A 16,075-nucleotide genomic window follows, 5' to 3' on the forward strand; every position below is an offset into this window, starting at 1 on the left:
CAAGATCCAATGATGACAGTGCAGACCAGTCAAAACTGGCCGTAGTAATAAAAGGAATTGCTAGCAATCTTGGCAAACTTGATTCTTCTATGATATATAATACAAATACCTGGGGATACCAATTTGTAAGGACGTGAAATGGAATGACTGCAAATTTTCAGTTGCATGCTGGTAGATGCTTGAATACAGAAGTATACTATGCTGTGGAAGCCTACTTACAAAGTTTTCAGAACAACTTCAAGTTAATCTAGGAATATATTACAGCTTCCTATGCATTGCTGTCATGGAGATTGTGAGGACGAGATTAGATTAACTACAGCGCATACTCAGGTGTATAAGCAATCCCTCTTCCCGTGCACTTTGATGAAGGGGACAGGAAAAAGCCATAACAAATGGCACAATGGGATATACCCTTTGCCGTGCACTACACAGTGGTTTGCAGAGCATAGAAGTAGACATAAATGGTATTTCACTACATTGACTATTGGGGAGTCCAATGTGTTGAAGTCATTAAATGTTTCTCCGTGTTGTATTTTGGAAGGCAGATGGGTTGATGGAGGTAAAGAGAAGACTGGAGAAATGTCATCTATGAACTTATGACCCACACTGTAATTCCAGACATGCACGTAATACAATATTGTTTTACATCTAAGAAAAGCTCACCAGCAGCATTGTCACATTCAGTCTGATTGACACTCATCTGTGTTGCAGCTGTGCTAAAGTCAAAGATGGCCACTGGGTGGTAACCTGCCGACAGTGGAACTTGGTCAGAGTTGACACGAACAACTGTCACATTATCATCTGTATCTGTGACAGAATTATGAGCATCTCTTGCTGGACTTCGTAGAGCTACTGGAGAATGAGCTAATGCATTCAAAGAACTTGAATCAGGAACAGATGATGTACGACAAAGAACATGACGAGACCTGAAACAATCAAGAACAGAAAAGAACAAAAGACAATAAAAAATATTGTATGCTTAGAATGAAAATCTTGCATTTCAAAAATAAAACAAAAATATTTTTATTGCATTATTAGATAAAAACCTCGTATTTCAACTACTAGTAAGCCGGTGAAAGGTAATGACTTATGCATTTCGCTCTAGTAAGGAAACAAAAAGGAAACTACGTATGTTGTTAAACAACCACATTACATGAAAAAAAGCAGTTACCATTAATGCTAAATTACTACAACTGTTAACAGTATAATGAATCTCTTCATAGCAGATAAAAACATAGGCAAGGAAAATTAAGTGGACTGAGCAAGTTTTGTCCAACATACGGACTGCCTGTGAGAAAGGAACATTACGAGAGAACCAGCTCTGCCTTGCTCACACCACTGGCACTATAATTGTGCTCCTTGTTTCATTCCAAGTATGTATGATAGTAAAAGTGGCATACATTACTCAAAATATTACAAACCTTCAGCTCCATAGAGTTTTCAGTAGCGTGCAATACAGGCCAGGAATTGCATCACTCCTCATTTAGTAACAAGCAAAGTAAGAAGTCGGCAGTATAACACGTTAATTTACTACATGTATTCAGTAGCCAGAACCGCAAAGAGCACTGTTAAAACACCAGCACTGTGATGAGGCACAAAACACTAGCAAACTTACAGCTTTCTATTTCAACCGATAGAGAGCAAGAGAACTATGAAGTAAGTTGTTCAGATAGAATGTACAGCTCATTAACTCCCACAGAATGTGAGAACCTACAACTGTAATCTGAACAAACAATGAAATATAAACATCATACAATGCTCAGTTTTTGGGACCAAAAATTATTTACAATCTGAATAGGCAAACACACACCCTAGACTTAATGAAGTGGCTATTTCAGTTAAAGCAAGTCAGACTCATAATCAATGTTTACTAAATGGCAAATCAATTTCTTGCACCAAAGTAGACAAAGAAGAGACCACAAAACAACATGGTCACGTGAAGTAGATTTTTTCCAAGTATTTGAAATTAAATGAATTACACTTCTATCTGGAGAAATAATATATAGTTAATACAGCTGGTCTTGAGCACTTGTGAAATGCCAAAATCAAACTTTCTGTCCCATCAGAGAGACCTTGTCACTACAGTTGTTGAATAACTCTGTCCAAGCAAGCAAGAAAGCAAAATATGGAAAAGAGATACGATTATAGCCACATTCAAACCTGGAAAATAGCCAAGCAATCCAAAACCCTGTTTGCTGATTTTCTTGTTTCAACACTTTTACTGATATTGAAGAGAATAATTTTGCACAGGCTAGCCCATTCCTGACCCCAGAACATGCATGTTTTAAAATAGGAAAGAGCTGTGGATCTTAAATGATTAATCTGAAGTAACTAATACAAGGATGGGTATGAACATAATCAAATTAAAGGAGGTATATTCACAGACCTTACAACAACTTAGAATACTTTCACTTTTCATAATAACAAATCTCTACAGTACAATGTAGTATTTCTTAATCTGAACTATCAGAAAGCTCCTACAGAACCAATCTTCTCTGTGGAGTTCCAAGACCAGAGAAGCATATGCAGGAAACGGAAAATGGCTTTTCATACTTCATTTAACAACTATACAATCTAAAGGAAACACACACCAACATCCATTCACACCACCACCTGTTTCATCTATTCCTAAAGGAAACACACATCAACATCCGTACACAACAAAACCCACTACTTGTACTGTGAGATCATGGCACTAGGATTTATTATGTCTTTGTTGTTCTTTATCAGGTCCTTAATCTTCTCAGTCAGAATCCAGCAATTACATTCTCCTTATGTATAGCAAATAGTCTGGTATTCTGTTAGAAATGACGATTAACCAATCTGGATTTGAATCATTCGTAATTCATTCATTTTCTTACAGAAAAAAATTTAACACTCTACACCAACTGCCTTGAAAGTCACAGGGGCTTCTGGGCACCCCTTGGATTTCCAGGCTCCCCAGCTGCACATATTCTGCATATGTGACACAGCTGGCCACCCTTGCACACATCTTCAGCCTCTGCAGTACAATCACAAAGACCTGGCTGCCTGACTACTCCTGTCTCTGCTGTTGGTCAGCCTTGCTCACCCATGCCTGCGGGCATGCGACTACCCACTAACAGGCATGTTATCTGGAACAGCCTGTCCTACGCATTCGCAGCAACATTTGACGGCATACTAAAATAAACAGGGGTCTGACTGGCATTGTCCAAAGTGCTTATCAAACAGTCATGCTGTTTTAATACACTAATTGTACACTGATGTGCAAAAACATTATCATCACTGCCCACTGCAAGGCTAAATGCAACCTGGGGGCATTGGAGGCACTTAACACAGTAAAGGAACTTAACACAGTAAAGGAACTGTATAAGCAGAGCGGAGATGAACAGGGAACCATTCTAGGAACAAAACACGCTGCAAGTGGGGAAATCCATCAACATTAAGTGACTTTGCCAAAGGGAAGACTATTATGGCCCATCACAAGGGAACGAGCATCTCAGAAACGGCAAAGCTGATAGGCTGTTCATGTGCTATTGTCAAGAGCATCTTTAGAAAGTGGCTGAAAGGTGGTGAAACCATGAGTAGGCACCAAAGTGTCAGACATTCGCACATCATCAGGCCCGCCCTCTCTGTTATGCACGATATGCAGCAATCTGCAGTGAATCTGATGACAGGGTAAAATACTGGTGAAGACAGAAATGTTCCAGAGCACATCATCGGTGCACACTGATTGACATGGGGCTCTGCAGCATACGACTCCTGTGTGTCCATGTTGATCTAACGGCATCTACAATTACGACTGCAGTGGGCATGGGATCATCAATGAAATGTGTCACTTGGTCACATGAATCAAGTATCTTATTACACCAGATTGATGGTCCTGCCTGGATACCCTGCCATCCAAGTGAAATGCACTGCACTACAGAACAGTGAGGGAGAGAGGGGGTTGAATGCTATGGTAAGGTGGACATCCTCCTGGGCTTTCATAGGATCTGTGATAGTAATCACAGGTGCCACAATAACTACAGGTTACATGAACATTTTTACGTTATCAGGACTCCGTGCTTCCATGCTTGATGTCTTCCCCAACAACATAATCTTCCAGCACGATGATTGTCTATGTCACAAGGCCAAAACTGTTCTACAATAGTTTGAGATTCATGATAATGAACTCACACTGATATCTTGGCTACCAAATTAGTCTGATCTTTAACTGACAGACTACATCTGAGACACTATTGGGTGCCAGATCAGCATCCACAACCCACCTTCCCTGTATCTCTTTCTCACATACTGAACAATGTGCCGCTCCAATTCATGAAACCTTCCCATTTCATGCTAACAGTGTGTTTGATTCACCATTTATTAATAACCTTGAATAGCAACAGTGCTGTGGAGCAACTTTAGTTCAACTATTCAACTGTTTTTATTTATTGTGTAACATTTCGAGTCATTTGAAGAAATTCATGAGCAGCGGGCACACACGTAAAAAAGTGTTGGCCACTATGGAAAAACTGGAATTCTTTTTGGAAGAAGGGAGGGAAAGGAAGGGAGAAGCAAAAAGGCAGCTTGCCTATACAGAAACTTGTGCAGAAATTTTGAAGTTATCTATGCTTTGAGCATAGAAGGTATTTTCCTTAGATCACTATATTCGCCATAATCAAGAAAGATTTGTTTGGTTCAAACAATGGCCTATGACTTACTTGGCGAGCTTTTGCAATATGCTTAAATAAAGTGAATAGTGATTAAAAAGCTGCAGTTGTCTCACACCCAAATTTGCTACATTTTATAGAACAAAGATGACTGCTGGTGCAATTACTGTAGCTTTGTCAATTATGAATAGTACCGTGTCTAAAACAGATATAAGGGGCAGATGGTGCTGTATGACGCAGCCAAGAGACCACTCTGTTCACTGTATAGCTCTGAAGTTATTAGATAAGTATAACAGGAAGAACAATTTCATTGAGCAGCGGTCACAAAATAATTCTGAGAATGTGCCTTCATTCACTGTAAGTGAAGTCATTACTCAGGCTAATCTGTGTTATATGTAATTACCTAATAACACAAAAGTTCTAAATTATGACATCTAAAATAACTATCCCTTATCTAAAAACACCATGGCTTACATGTGTTTCTCTCTTTCAAGTACTATCTATCAATGAAAGTATATTTCCATAGTCAGTGTCTGAATAATGTCTGAATAGTTAGCTGACATTCCAAATTAAAGTTTTATATGAAATAGTAGAGCTCAGGTTTCAACAAACAACATATTTTTTTCAGGAAATGAAACAAACCTTGAGTAAACTGGTGGCTCTGACTGAGTGATGTATAGCGATGTGGTGCATGCCCTCTGTTGCACAGTAACATCATCATAATTCAGTTGCTGCACAGAAGAAGTTGTGTCTTCCGAAGATGAAGCAGAACTATTTGGAAAATCATGCGACTGCTCTGTACTTGAACTTTCTGGGGGAAAGAAAAAGACATGACATGGCTATATTCTCCTCCTTTTGGTAACTGGGGAGGAAAAAAAAAACTTACAAAAGTATATTTTCTAAAATTAATTATCTTAATTACACAGTTTTTAATGAAAAATATATGGTTCTGTGACTAATTTAACTGTAAGCTCAGGTAACTTCACTGTGCTTTACAAAATTACAAGCAGTAATATATACCGGGTGGTTATAATCAAATTTTCCCTATTTAACATGCTATAACATGGAAACTAATTACCATACAAGTACCAAACTTGGTAGCATTAATGTCAAGGACACGGGGAAGAGAAATAACACAGAATTAATTCAATTGAAACACTTTTAATGTACTTCTCGGTACATCATACCATTATCTACCTGTACCATTACTGCTGCGCCCATCAGTATCCAGAAGTCTGAAAGCGCAGAATTGCATTCTGCACAGCAGAACGAAGCATGTCTATAGGTATGCTGGCTACCTCTCTTGGTACGACGCACTTCAGATCGGCACATGTGTGAATGTTCCCTGGGTGAACCCTCTCCTTCAGGTAGACTCTAACCAAAAATCACAGGGAGTGAGGTCAGGTGATTGTGCCAGCCAAGCATATGGAAATGGTTGGCTGATAACTCGATCGTTTCCAAATGTGTTTCGGAGAAGCAGGTGACACGAGTGATGTGCGGTGGGACCCCATCCTGAGTGAAAACTGATAAGTTCAATGCGTTTCTCTTCTACAGGGCGGGTACGACATGCTGATGAAGCATATTGCAGTAATGCTGGCCAGTCAACTTCACTTCTTTGGTTTTTTAGTGCCAACCTGTACAAAAAAGAATAAGCCAATGATGAACATTGCCGTGAAGCCACACCATACGGTGACATGTTCACAATGCAGAGGAACTTCATGCACAGTGACTGAAGGTGAAGATCCCCACACTCGGCAATTCTGTGTGTTCACTTCACCTGTCAGAGAAAAATGAACTTCGTCTGTCCATAGGATGGTCCAGGGCCAGCCCTCGTGAACTTCAATCCTTGTGAGAAAGTGGAGGGCGAAGTCAATACATCTTTGTGTGTCCTGTAGTGGAAGCTGCCGTGTGATATGGATCTTGTACGATACCATTTGAGAATGGTTCCAAGCACCTTCCATCCAGTAGACCACAGGATGTTCAACTGTCATGATACAGCAAGTGCACTGCCTGATAATAGGGAATTGCGTGCAGTGCTGTCTGCCATAGCAACAACGGTTTCATCAACCACCTGTGGAGCAACCAGTCAATGGCCTCTCCTCATTAATTCATGAATAATCCATTGAGAATTTATATTTCCTTATGAATCCAAATGTGACCGATGCCCCAAAGATGTTACTAAAACATGAATGACTATGTATACAGGAATGGCTACGTTCATTAAAAACTTTCAAAAGGACATGCTTTTCGTATGTGCTTTAATCTGTAGTTCCTTTTTTGATTTTCCGTACCCTGACCTCTTCTCTTTTCTTCACACACATACAGACTTTTGCACAAAAGCATGTGACAATGTGTGATAATGTTAAGTCAGTTTGGATACACGACAGCACAGTCTGTAGCTTCTAGACTAAAATTCAATGGGATTGATGTGGATCAAGATCACAACATTAGTAAAATGTGAACTGCACAGAAACCATAAAGAATACCCTGGGGCACCCCCCCCCCCCCCCCCCCCCACACACACACACACACACTCAAAACAACATTGTACAATCTAAAACTTGCAGTAAAAAGGGAAGTGTAAAGATTAAAATAATACAGCAGATAGCTGTGGCTCGCTGATTGCTAAATAAAAGAGGTGAGCAAGCCACTCTGCAATGTACTAAAATCTTCAACCTAAAAACTACCACCAGAGTCCACACATCTCACACAACTTTAATGGCTTGATCACACTTGTCTCATCATTAGCTAAAACAGAGGGCAGATATCTTAAGAGTATGCCACACAAGTGATTTTCAAGCCACAGATATCATAGTCTGGGGGGTCCTCTCACAGGAGATGAGAGCCGTGCATTAGGAAATATTGCCCAATTTGGAGGCAGGTCAGGGCCCATTCATTCCACTAGAGCAACCAGTATGACGAATGTCTCAGCCAGACAGTTGGCTTCACCAACTGCAGTTTGTTCTCTATCACTGCCAGCCACTCCTACAATTGCATGCATCTCCAACTCACCTGGGAAATGACATTCTGCAGGGGCACAGCACATTGTGTATTATCACATTCCCTTGTAGGCCTCCTTAGTAACCCTGCTTCTTCATTTTCCCAAATTCACATAGGCCCTGATACCAAAGAGGATAACACATACTTCCCCTACCGCTGCAGTAACTGGACCACTTTCTCTGCTGCGTACATGTGATGCAACAACTGTTGAGTACTAATGGAATTGGAGCAGACGAGAAACTGTTGACTCTGAGGATGCCTGATCTGGTAAAGTGCCTTCAGAATCGCATGGAGCTCTGCGATAAATACAGTATATTCATGGGTGAGGTGAATCCTGACGTCAGGGAACACTAAGGAACAACCATGGGAATCCTTTTTGTTTGGATTAATCAGTGTACACAACTTTAAAACTACGACACCCATCTTAAATGTTGAAAAACACGACTGAAATGTAATATTCAGACAGGAACAATTCTTATAATTTAATTTAATTTAATTTAATTGGATAGATGAAAAATCTAATCACCAAGTGGCAGAAGGAGATCACACATATACAAAAATGGTTTTACTTATGCAAGCTTTCGGAGCCAGTGCCTGCTTCTTCCAGCAGAAGGATTGAAGGGGAAGGAAGAGGGGGGAAGGAAGAGGGGTGAAGGAAGAGAAACTGGAGAGCTTTAGGAAAAGGAGTAGAGTTCGGAAAAGTCACCCAGAACCCAAGATCAGATGAGACTTACCGGACGGGATGAGATGGACAGCATACCTTTCAACTATCTTGAAGAATTCAGAATGGATGCTTCTTCAGCAATGTGGTGGATAACTTGGGTAATATGATCCACACATTCCCAGATCCTGTCTGGGATCGAAACATTATAAACTGGCTGTAAAGTACCCAGGCTGCCCCACTGAACACCCATCACAACGGCTTTCTATCAGGCAACATTCTGTCAGGCAGGTGAATCCAGATGAGGAAGTGATCACCTGAATACAAGTCATTTACCACTTCCCACACTGAGTGGCATTTGCAAGGGCCAGATAACATACTGAGAGACTGAAAGCAGTCTCAATTGCTCTACTGTTGGAGCAAGTGGTTGCAGAGCCCTGAAGCACATTGTGTGCATTACAATCACCACAGAGGACGGAGAGATGGGGGTGCGAGCTGAGTAAAGAGTCACAGAGAGCCTCTTCATCTATCATCTCACGGAGGGGTAAGTAGACTGAATATATTGTCAACAAGTGATACACCCCCCCATGAACCATGGACCTTGCCGTTGGTGGGGAGGCTTGCGTGCCTCAGCGATACAGATAGCCGTACCGTAGGTGCAACCACAACGGAGGGGTATCTGTTGAGAGGCCAGACAAACCTGTGGTTCCTGAAGAGGGGCAGCAGCCTTTTCAGTAGTTGCAAGGGCAACAGTCTGGATGATTGACTGATCTGGCCTTGTAACAATAACCAAAACGGCCTTGCTGTGCTGGTACTGCGAACGGCTGAAAGCAAGGGGAAACTACAGCCGTAATTTTTCCCGAGGGCATGCAGCTTTACTGTATGATTACATGATGATGGCGTCCTCTTGGGTAAAATATTCCGGAGGTAAAATAGTCCCCCATTCGGATCTCCGGGCGGGGACTACTCAAGAGGATGTCGTTATCAGGAGAAAGAAAACTGGCGTTCTACGGATCGGAGCGTGGAATGTCAGATCCCTTAATCGGGCAGGTAGGTTAGAAAATTTAAAAAGGGAAATGGATAGGTTGAAGTTAGATATAGTGGGAATTAGTGAAGTTCGGTGGCAGGAGGAACAAGACTTCTGGTCAGGTGACTACAGGGTTATAAACACAAAATCAAATAGGGGTAATGCAGGAGTAGGTTTAATAATGAATAGGAAAATAGGAATGCGGGTAAGCTACTACAAACAGCATAGTGAATGCATTATTGTGGCCAAGATAGATACGAAGCCCACGCCTACTACAGTAGTACAAGTTTATATGCCAACTAGCTCTGCAGATGACGAAGAAATTGAAGAAATGTATGATGAAATAAAAGAAATTATTCAGATTGTGAAGGGAGACGAAAATTTAATAGTCATGGGTGACTGGAATTCGAGTGTAGGAAAAGGGAGAGAAGGAAACATAGTAGGTGAATATGGATTGGGGGACAGAAATGAAAGAGGAAGTCGCCTGGTCGAATTTTGCACAGAGCACAACATAATCATAGCTAACACTTGGTTTAAGAATCATGAAAGAAGGTTGTATACATGGAAGAACCCTGGAGATACTAAAAGGTATCAGATAGATTATATAATGGTAAGACAGAGATTTAGGAACCAGGTTTTAAATTGTAAGACATTTCCAGGGGCAGATGTGGACTCTGACCACAATCTATTGGTTATGACCTGTAGATTAAAACTGAAGAAACTGCAAAAAGGTGGGAATTTAAGGGGATGGGACCTGGATAAACTAAAAGAACCAGAGGTTGTACAGAGATTCAGGGAGAGCATAAGGGAGCAATTGACAGGAATGGGGGAAATAAATACAGTAGAAGAAGAATGGGTAGCTTTGAGGGATGAAGTAGTGAAGGCAGCAGAGGATCAAGTAGGTAAAAAGACGAGGGCTAGTAGAAATCCTTGGGTAACAGAAGGAATATTGAATTTAATTGATGAAAGGAGAAAATATAAAAATGCAGTAAGTGAAACAGGCAAAAAGGAATACAAACGGCTCAAAAATGAGATCGACAGGAAGTGCAAAATGGCTAAGCAGGGATGGCTAGAGGACAAATGTAAGGATGTAGAGGCCTATCTCACTAGGGGTAAGATAGATACCGCGTACAGGAAAATTAAAGAGACCTTTGGAGATAAGAGAACGACTTGTATGAATATCAAGAGCTCAGATGGAAACCCAGTTCTAAGCAAAGAAGGGAAAGCAGAAAGGTGGAAGGAGTATATAGAGGGTCTATACAAGGGCGATGTACTTGAGGACAATATCATGGAAATGGAAGAGGATGTAGATGAAGATGAAATGGGAGATATGATACTGCGTGAAGAGTTTGACAGAGCACTGAAAGACCTGAGTCGAAACAAGGCCCCCGGAGTAGACAATATTCCATTGGAACTACTGACGGCCGTGGGAGAGCCAGTCCTGACAAAACTCTACCATCTGGTGAGCAAGATGTATGAAACAGGCGAAATACCCTCAGACTTCAAGAAGAATATAATAATTCCAATCCCAAAGAAAGCAGGTGTTGACAGATGTGAAAATTACCGAACTATCAGCTTAATAAGTCACAGCTGCAAAATACTAACACGAATTCTTTACAGACGAATGGAAAAACTAGTAGAAGCCAACCTCGGGGAAGATCAGTTTGGATTCCGTAGAAATGTTGGAACACGTGAGGCAATACTGACCTTACGACTTATCTTAGAAGAAAGATTAAGGAAAGGCAAACCTACGTTTCTAGCATTTGTAGACTTAGAGAAAGCTTTTGACAATGTTGACTGGAATACTCTCTTTCAAATTCTAAAGGTGGCAGGGGTAAAATACAGGGAGCGAAAGGCTATTTACAATTTGTACAGAAACCAGATGGCAGTTATAAGAGTCGAGGGACATGAAAGGGAAGCAGTGGTTGGGAAGGGAGTAAGACAGGGTTGTAGCCTCTCCCCGATGTTGTTCAATCTGTATATTGAGCAAGCAGTAAAGGAAACAAAAGAAAAATTCGGAGTAGGTATTAAAATTCATGGAGAAGAAATAAAAACTTTGAGGTTCGCCGATGACATTGTAATTCTGTCAGAGACAGCAAAGGACTTGGAAGAGCAGTTGAATGGAATGGACAGTGTCTTGAAAGGAGGATATAAGATGAACATCAACAAAAGCAAAACAAGGATAATGGAATGTAGTCTAATTAAGTCGGGTGATGCTGAGGGAATTAGATTAGGAAATGAGGCACTTAAAATGGTAAAGGAGTTTTGCTATTTGGGGAGCAAAATAACTGATAATGGTCGAAGTAGAGAGGATATAAAATGTAGGCTGGCAATGGCAAGGAAAGCGTTTCTGAAGAAGAGAAATTTGTTAACATCCAGTATTGATTTAAGTGTCAGGAAGTCATTTCTGAAAGTATTCGTATGGAGTGTAGCCATGTATGGAAGTGAAACATGGACGATAAGTAGTTTGGACAAGAAGAGAATAGAAGCTTTCGAAATGTGGTGCTACAGAAGAATGCTGAAGATTAGATGGGTAGATCACATAACTAGTGAGGAAGTATTGAATAGGATTGGGGAGAAGAGAAGTTTGTGGCACAACTTGACCAGAAGAAGGGATCGGTTGGTAGGACATGTTCTGAGGCATCAAGGGATCACCAATTTAGTATTGGAGGGCAGCGTGGAGGGTAAAAATCGTAGAGGGAGACCAAGAGATGAATACACTAAGCAGATTCAGAAGGATGTAGGTTGCAGTAGGTACTGGGAGATGAAAAAGCTTGCACAGGATAGAGTAGCATGGAGAGCTGCATCAAACCAGTCTCAGGACTGAAGACCACAACAACAACAACAAGTGATACACATGCCCTGATACAGCGATTGTTTGTAGACCAGTTGTGAGGGAGAGATGTGAGGAGTAATATGCACTGTTTACGAACACTGCCACTACTCCTTCAGCTTTCTCTCCATTAAGGTCGTCCTTTTTATGGAAAATGTACCCATGTAGCTCAGGAGCATAAGAGAATTTAAAATGTGGCTCCTGAAGATAGAGACACATTAGTCTACCCAGAGCTAATAGATGTAGTGCTTTCACGTGTCACGAACCCATTTAAATTTCACTGAATTAGGGAATCCATCTTAATAATGTGGTTTTCTTCTGTCTTTCTCCAGTTGTTCCATTGTGGTGGAGAGAGAGACTGCAGCAGGGGAGAGAGGTAGTTACTTGAGGGACTTATCAGTTTCTTCAAGCAGACATCAAAGTCCATAATATCTATAAAATGGTCAAAATCTGGTCCATCAGACAGGACCAAGGTCGCACTGCCTGATGGTTTTGGACCTGATCATTTTGGCCTGTTGGTTTTTCTTATAAACTAGGATTTTGAGGATGATGGCAAGGTCATTTTAACAGAAATATTTTACTGGATTTCTTCTACTGTCTGCTATGGGGGCCATTCTCCTTTCTGACATCAGTTTTGGCAACCACTACTTTAGACACATGAAGGCTTGGTTGTTGGACTAACGGTGCGGGCTTGCAGCTGTATGTGAAAATGTAGTTTGATGTGTTCTGCTCAGCTGTCCAAGTCTGGTTATCAACACTAGTCTTCTGTACAGGCTGCTTCAATGCCGAAGCAAACTACTTCATGAAAGAGCCTGGCTGTGTGATCTTATACACCTTCTTTGCGTCAGAATAGGAGATGCGATGGATGACTTAAATCCCCTGTACTTCCTTATCTTCTGCAAAGATAAGGATTCCCTCCTTCAAACTGGATGTGCTTGGTAGCAATTGGCATACATGGATGGGGCAGCACATTGAATACCTGCTTTGCAGGCAGCGGAGCTGTACCTTCCACATGTAGCCTGACTGTTACAGCCCATGGCAGTGTGATCAAAGAATTGAAACATAAAGCAGTACATTGGATTAGGTACATAGGGTCTAACTTTCAGATGGAGAAAGCCTGCTGCAATAGACTCAGGCAACTTCACTGAAATCTGATTTCTGTAGCTCACCATCAACTCTTTTCATGAAATTCTGTACTTCAGTGACACATTCACTTTCCCATTCCTGATGGAGTTCTGTGGTATCTCTATCCATAACATCCCAACACATCACAGCTTCTTTACAACTTAGCCCAGTGTGACACTCACTGGAGATAGCATATTCACCAATTAGTTTGGTATTTACAATTTGTTCACTTAGGTTGCCCTCAGCGTAGCAGTGCACGACATTTTTCAAGGGAACCTGCTATATGTTTAACAACAATAAATGCATTATCTACTGCATAATGTGGTTTGGTACTATTACTGTTCTCTGTTACATCCACAGACATTGCAGTCACATTAGCCGCATGAGGTCTCTTTGGAATTTGTGTATGAATACTACCCAACGGACTACCTGAAACACTGCGAGTACAAGAAGGTGATTTAGGCTTCATGGGATCTGGATAGTTAAGGCAAGATTCCCATTCTGTGTGACATGACATTCCACTGCCATATCACAACGTGGTTGCTAGAGCGTGACCCGAGCTTAAGGTTACAGAGGACTGGCAGTGTACGCCAGAACCCAGTTACAGAAACCCGGGTACGCCAAGCCCATACCCAGCAAAGGAATGCTGGGCTCCCTTTTATAATGATCTGACCCTGTGTGTGTGTGTGTGTGTGTGTGTGTGTGTGTGTGTGTGTATGCAATCAAAAATACAACACCTGTGCCAAACATTACGCACCAGCAAGTGATGAGCAGATCACAACTTTAACATCATATACAACTTTATTCCTCCCCTGATCAACCATGGATCTTGCTGCCGGTGCAGAGGCTTGCGTGCCTCAGTGATACAGATAGCTGTACTGTAGGTGCAAACGCAATGGAGGGGTATCTTTTGAGAGGCCAGACAAACATTCCTGAGGAGTGACAGCTGCCTTTTCAATAGTTGCATGGGCAACAGTCTGGATGAATGACTGATCTTGCATTGTTAACATCAACCAAAATGTCCTTGCTGTGCTGGTGCTGTGAACGGCTGAAAACAAGGGGAAACTACGACCGTACTTCTCCTGGGGGCATGCAGAGTTATTGTATGGTTAGATGATGATGGCATCCTCTTGCATAAAATATTCCAGAAGTAAAAGTGTCCCCTATTCAGATCTCTGGGCAGGGACTACACAGGAAGATGTTGTCATAAGTATAAACAAAACAAGTGTTTTACACATCAGAATGTGGACTGTTAAGAGTCCTTAATTGAGCAAGTAGGTTAGAAAATTTAAAGATGGAAATGAATACGTTAAATTAGATATAGTGATAATTAGTGAAGTTCAGTGGCAGAAGTAACACGACTACTGGCCAGGTGAATACAGAGTTATAAATTTGTATTTATAACTAACAAATAGGGGTAATTCAGGAGTTGGTTTCATTATGAAAAAGAAAATAGGAATGCGGGCTAGCTACTGTGAATAGCATAGTAAACACATTGTTATAGCCTAGACAGAAAAGAAGCCTACCTCACCACAGCAGTACAAGTTTATATGCCAAATACCTTCGCATATGAAGAAGAGATTGAAGAAATGTATCATGAGATAAAAGTAATTATTCCCATAGTTAAGGGACACAAAAATTTAGTAGTGATGAGGGACTGCAATTCAATAGTAGGAAAAGGAAGAGAAGGAAAAGTATCAGGTGAATATGGACTGGGGGAAAGGAATTAAAGAGGAAGCCACCTTGTGTAAGTTTGCACACAGCATAATCCAAGAGTCATGAAATAAGGTTGTCCATGTGGAAGAGACCTGGTGACACCAGGAGGATTCACACTGATTATATAACAAAGGCAGGGATTTCAGAAGAAGATTTTAAATTGTAAGACATTTCCAGGTGTAGATGTGAACTCTGACAACAATGTATTGGTTACAAACTACAGATTAAAACAGGAGAAATTGTAAAAAGGTTGGAAATTAAGAAGATGGAACCATGGATAAGTTGAAAGAACCAGAGATTGTTGAGAGTTTCAAAGGGAGCATTAGGTGACGGTTGACAACAAGAAGGGGAAAGGAATACAGTAGAGGGCAAATGAGTAGTTTTCGAAATGAAATAGTGAATGCAGCAGATGATCAAATAAGTAAAAAGACAAGGCCCAGTAGAAATCCTCGGATACACAGACGGTTTGAATCTGACCGATGAAAGATGAAAGTATAAAAATGCAGTACATCAAGCAGGCAAAAGGGTATATAAACGTCTAAAAAATGAGATTGGCAGGGATGGCTAGAGGACAAATGTAAGTGCTCAAATGCATACATCACTAGGAGAAAGATAGATATCGCTTACAGGAAAATTAAAGAGGGCTGCAGAGAAAAGAGAGGCAGTTCTATGATATTAAGAGCTCATATGGAAAATCAGTCCTAAGCAAAGAAGGGAAAGCTGAAAGGAGTATATGGAGAGTCTACACAAGGGAGATGTATTTGATGGCACTGTAATAGAAATGGAAGAGAACATAGATGGAAGATTAAGGAAGACATGATCTCCTAGAAGAATTTTCAAGAACAATGAAAGACCTAAGTCAAAAGATAGCCCAGGAGTAGACGACATTCCATCTGAACTACTGACAATCTTGGGAGAGCCAGCCATGACGAAATATTTCCATCTGGCGTGCAAGATGTGTGTGAAAGGTGAAACACCCTCAGATTTCAAGAACAAGATGATAATTGCAATTCCACAGAGAGCAGGTGCAGTAAAGTGCGAATATAACTGAACTATTAGTTTAATAAGTCACAGTTGTG

General features: G+C 41.0%; 1 protein-coding gene across 2 annotated transcripts in view; it reads right to left on the bottom strand.

Annotated features, from left to right (window-relative positions):
* LOC124612925 overlaps nt 1-16,075 on the bottom strand; it is a 130,809-nt gene that overhangs the window by 66,539 nt on the left and 48,195 nt on the right. For both annotated transcript variants that reach the window (XM_047141421.1, XM_047141422.1), the window contains 2 exons: nt 5,277-5,445; nt 664-926 (listed from right to left, as the gene is read on the bottom strand). In XM_047141421.1, the coding sequence (XP_046997377.1) occupies nt 664-926; nt 5,277-5,445 (432 nt within the window). The remainder of the gene's footprint in view (nt 1-663; nt 927-5,276; nt 5,446-16,075) is intronic.

Source organism: Schistocerca americana, chromosome 4, assembly GCF_021461395.2.
Source record: "Schistocerca americana isolate TAMUIC-IGC-003095 chromosome 4, iqSchAmer2.1, whole genome shotgun sequence".
In the NCBI taxonomy this organism is placed as follows: domain Eukaryota; kingdom Metazoa; phylum Arthropoda; class Insecta; order Orthoptera; family Acrididae; genus Schistocerca; species Schistocerca americana.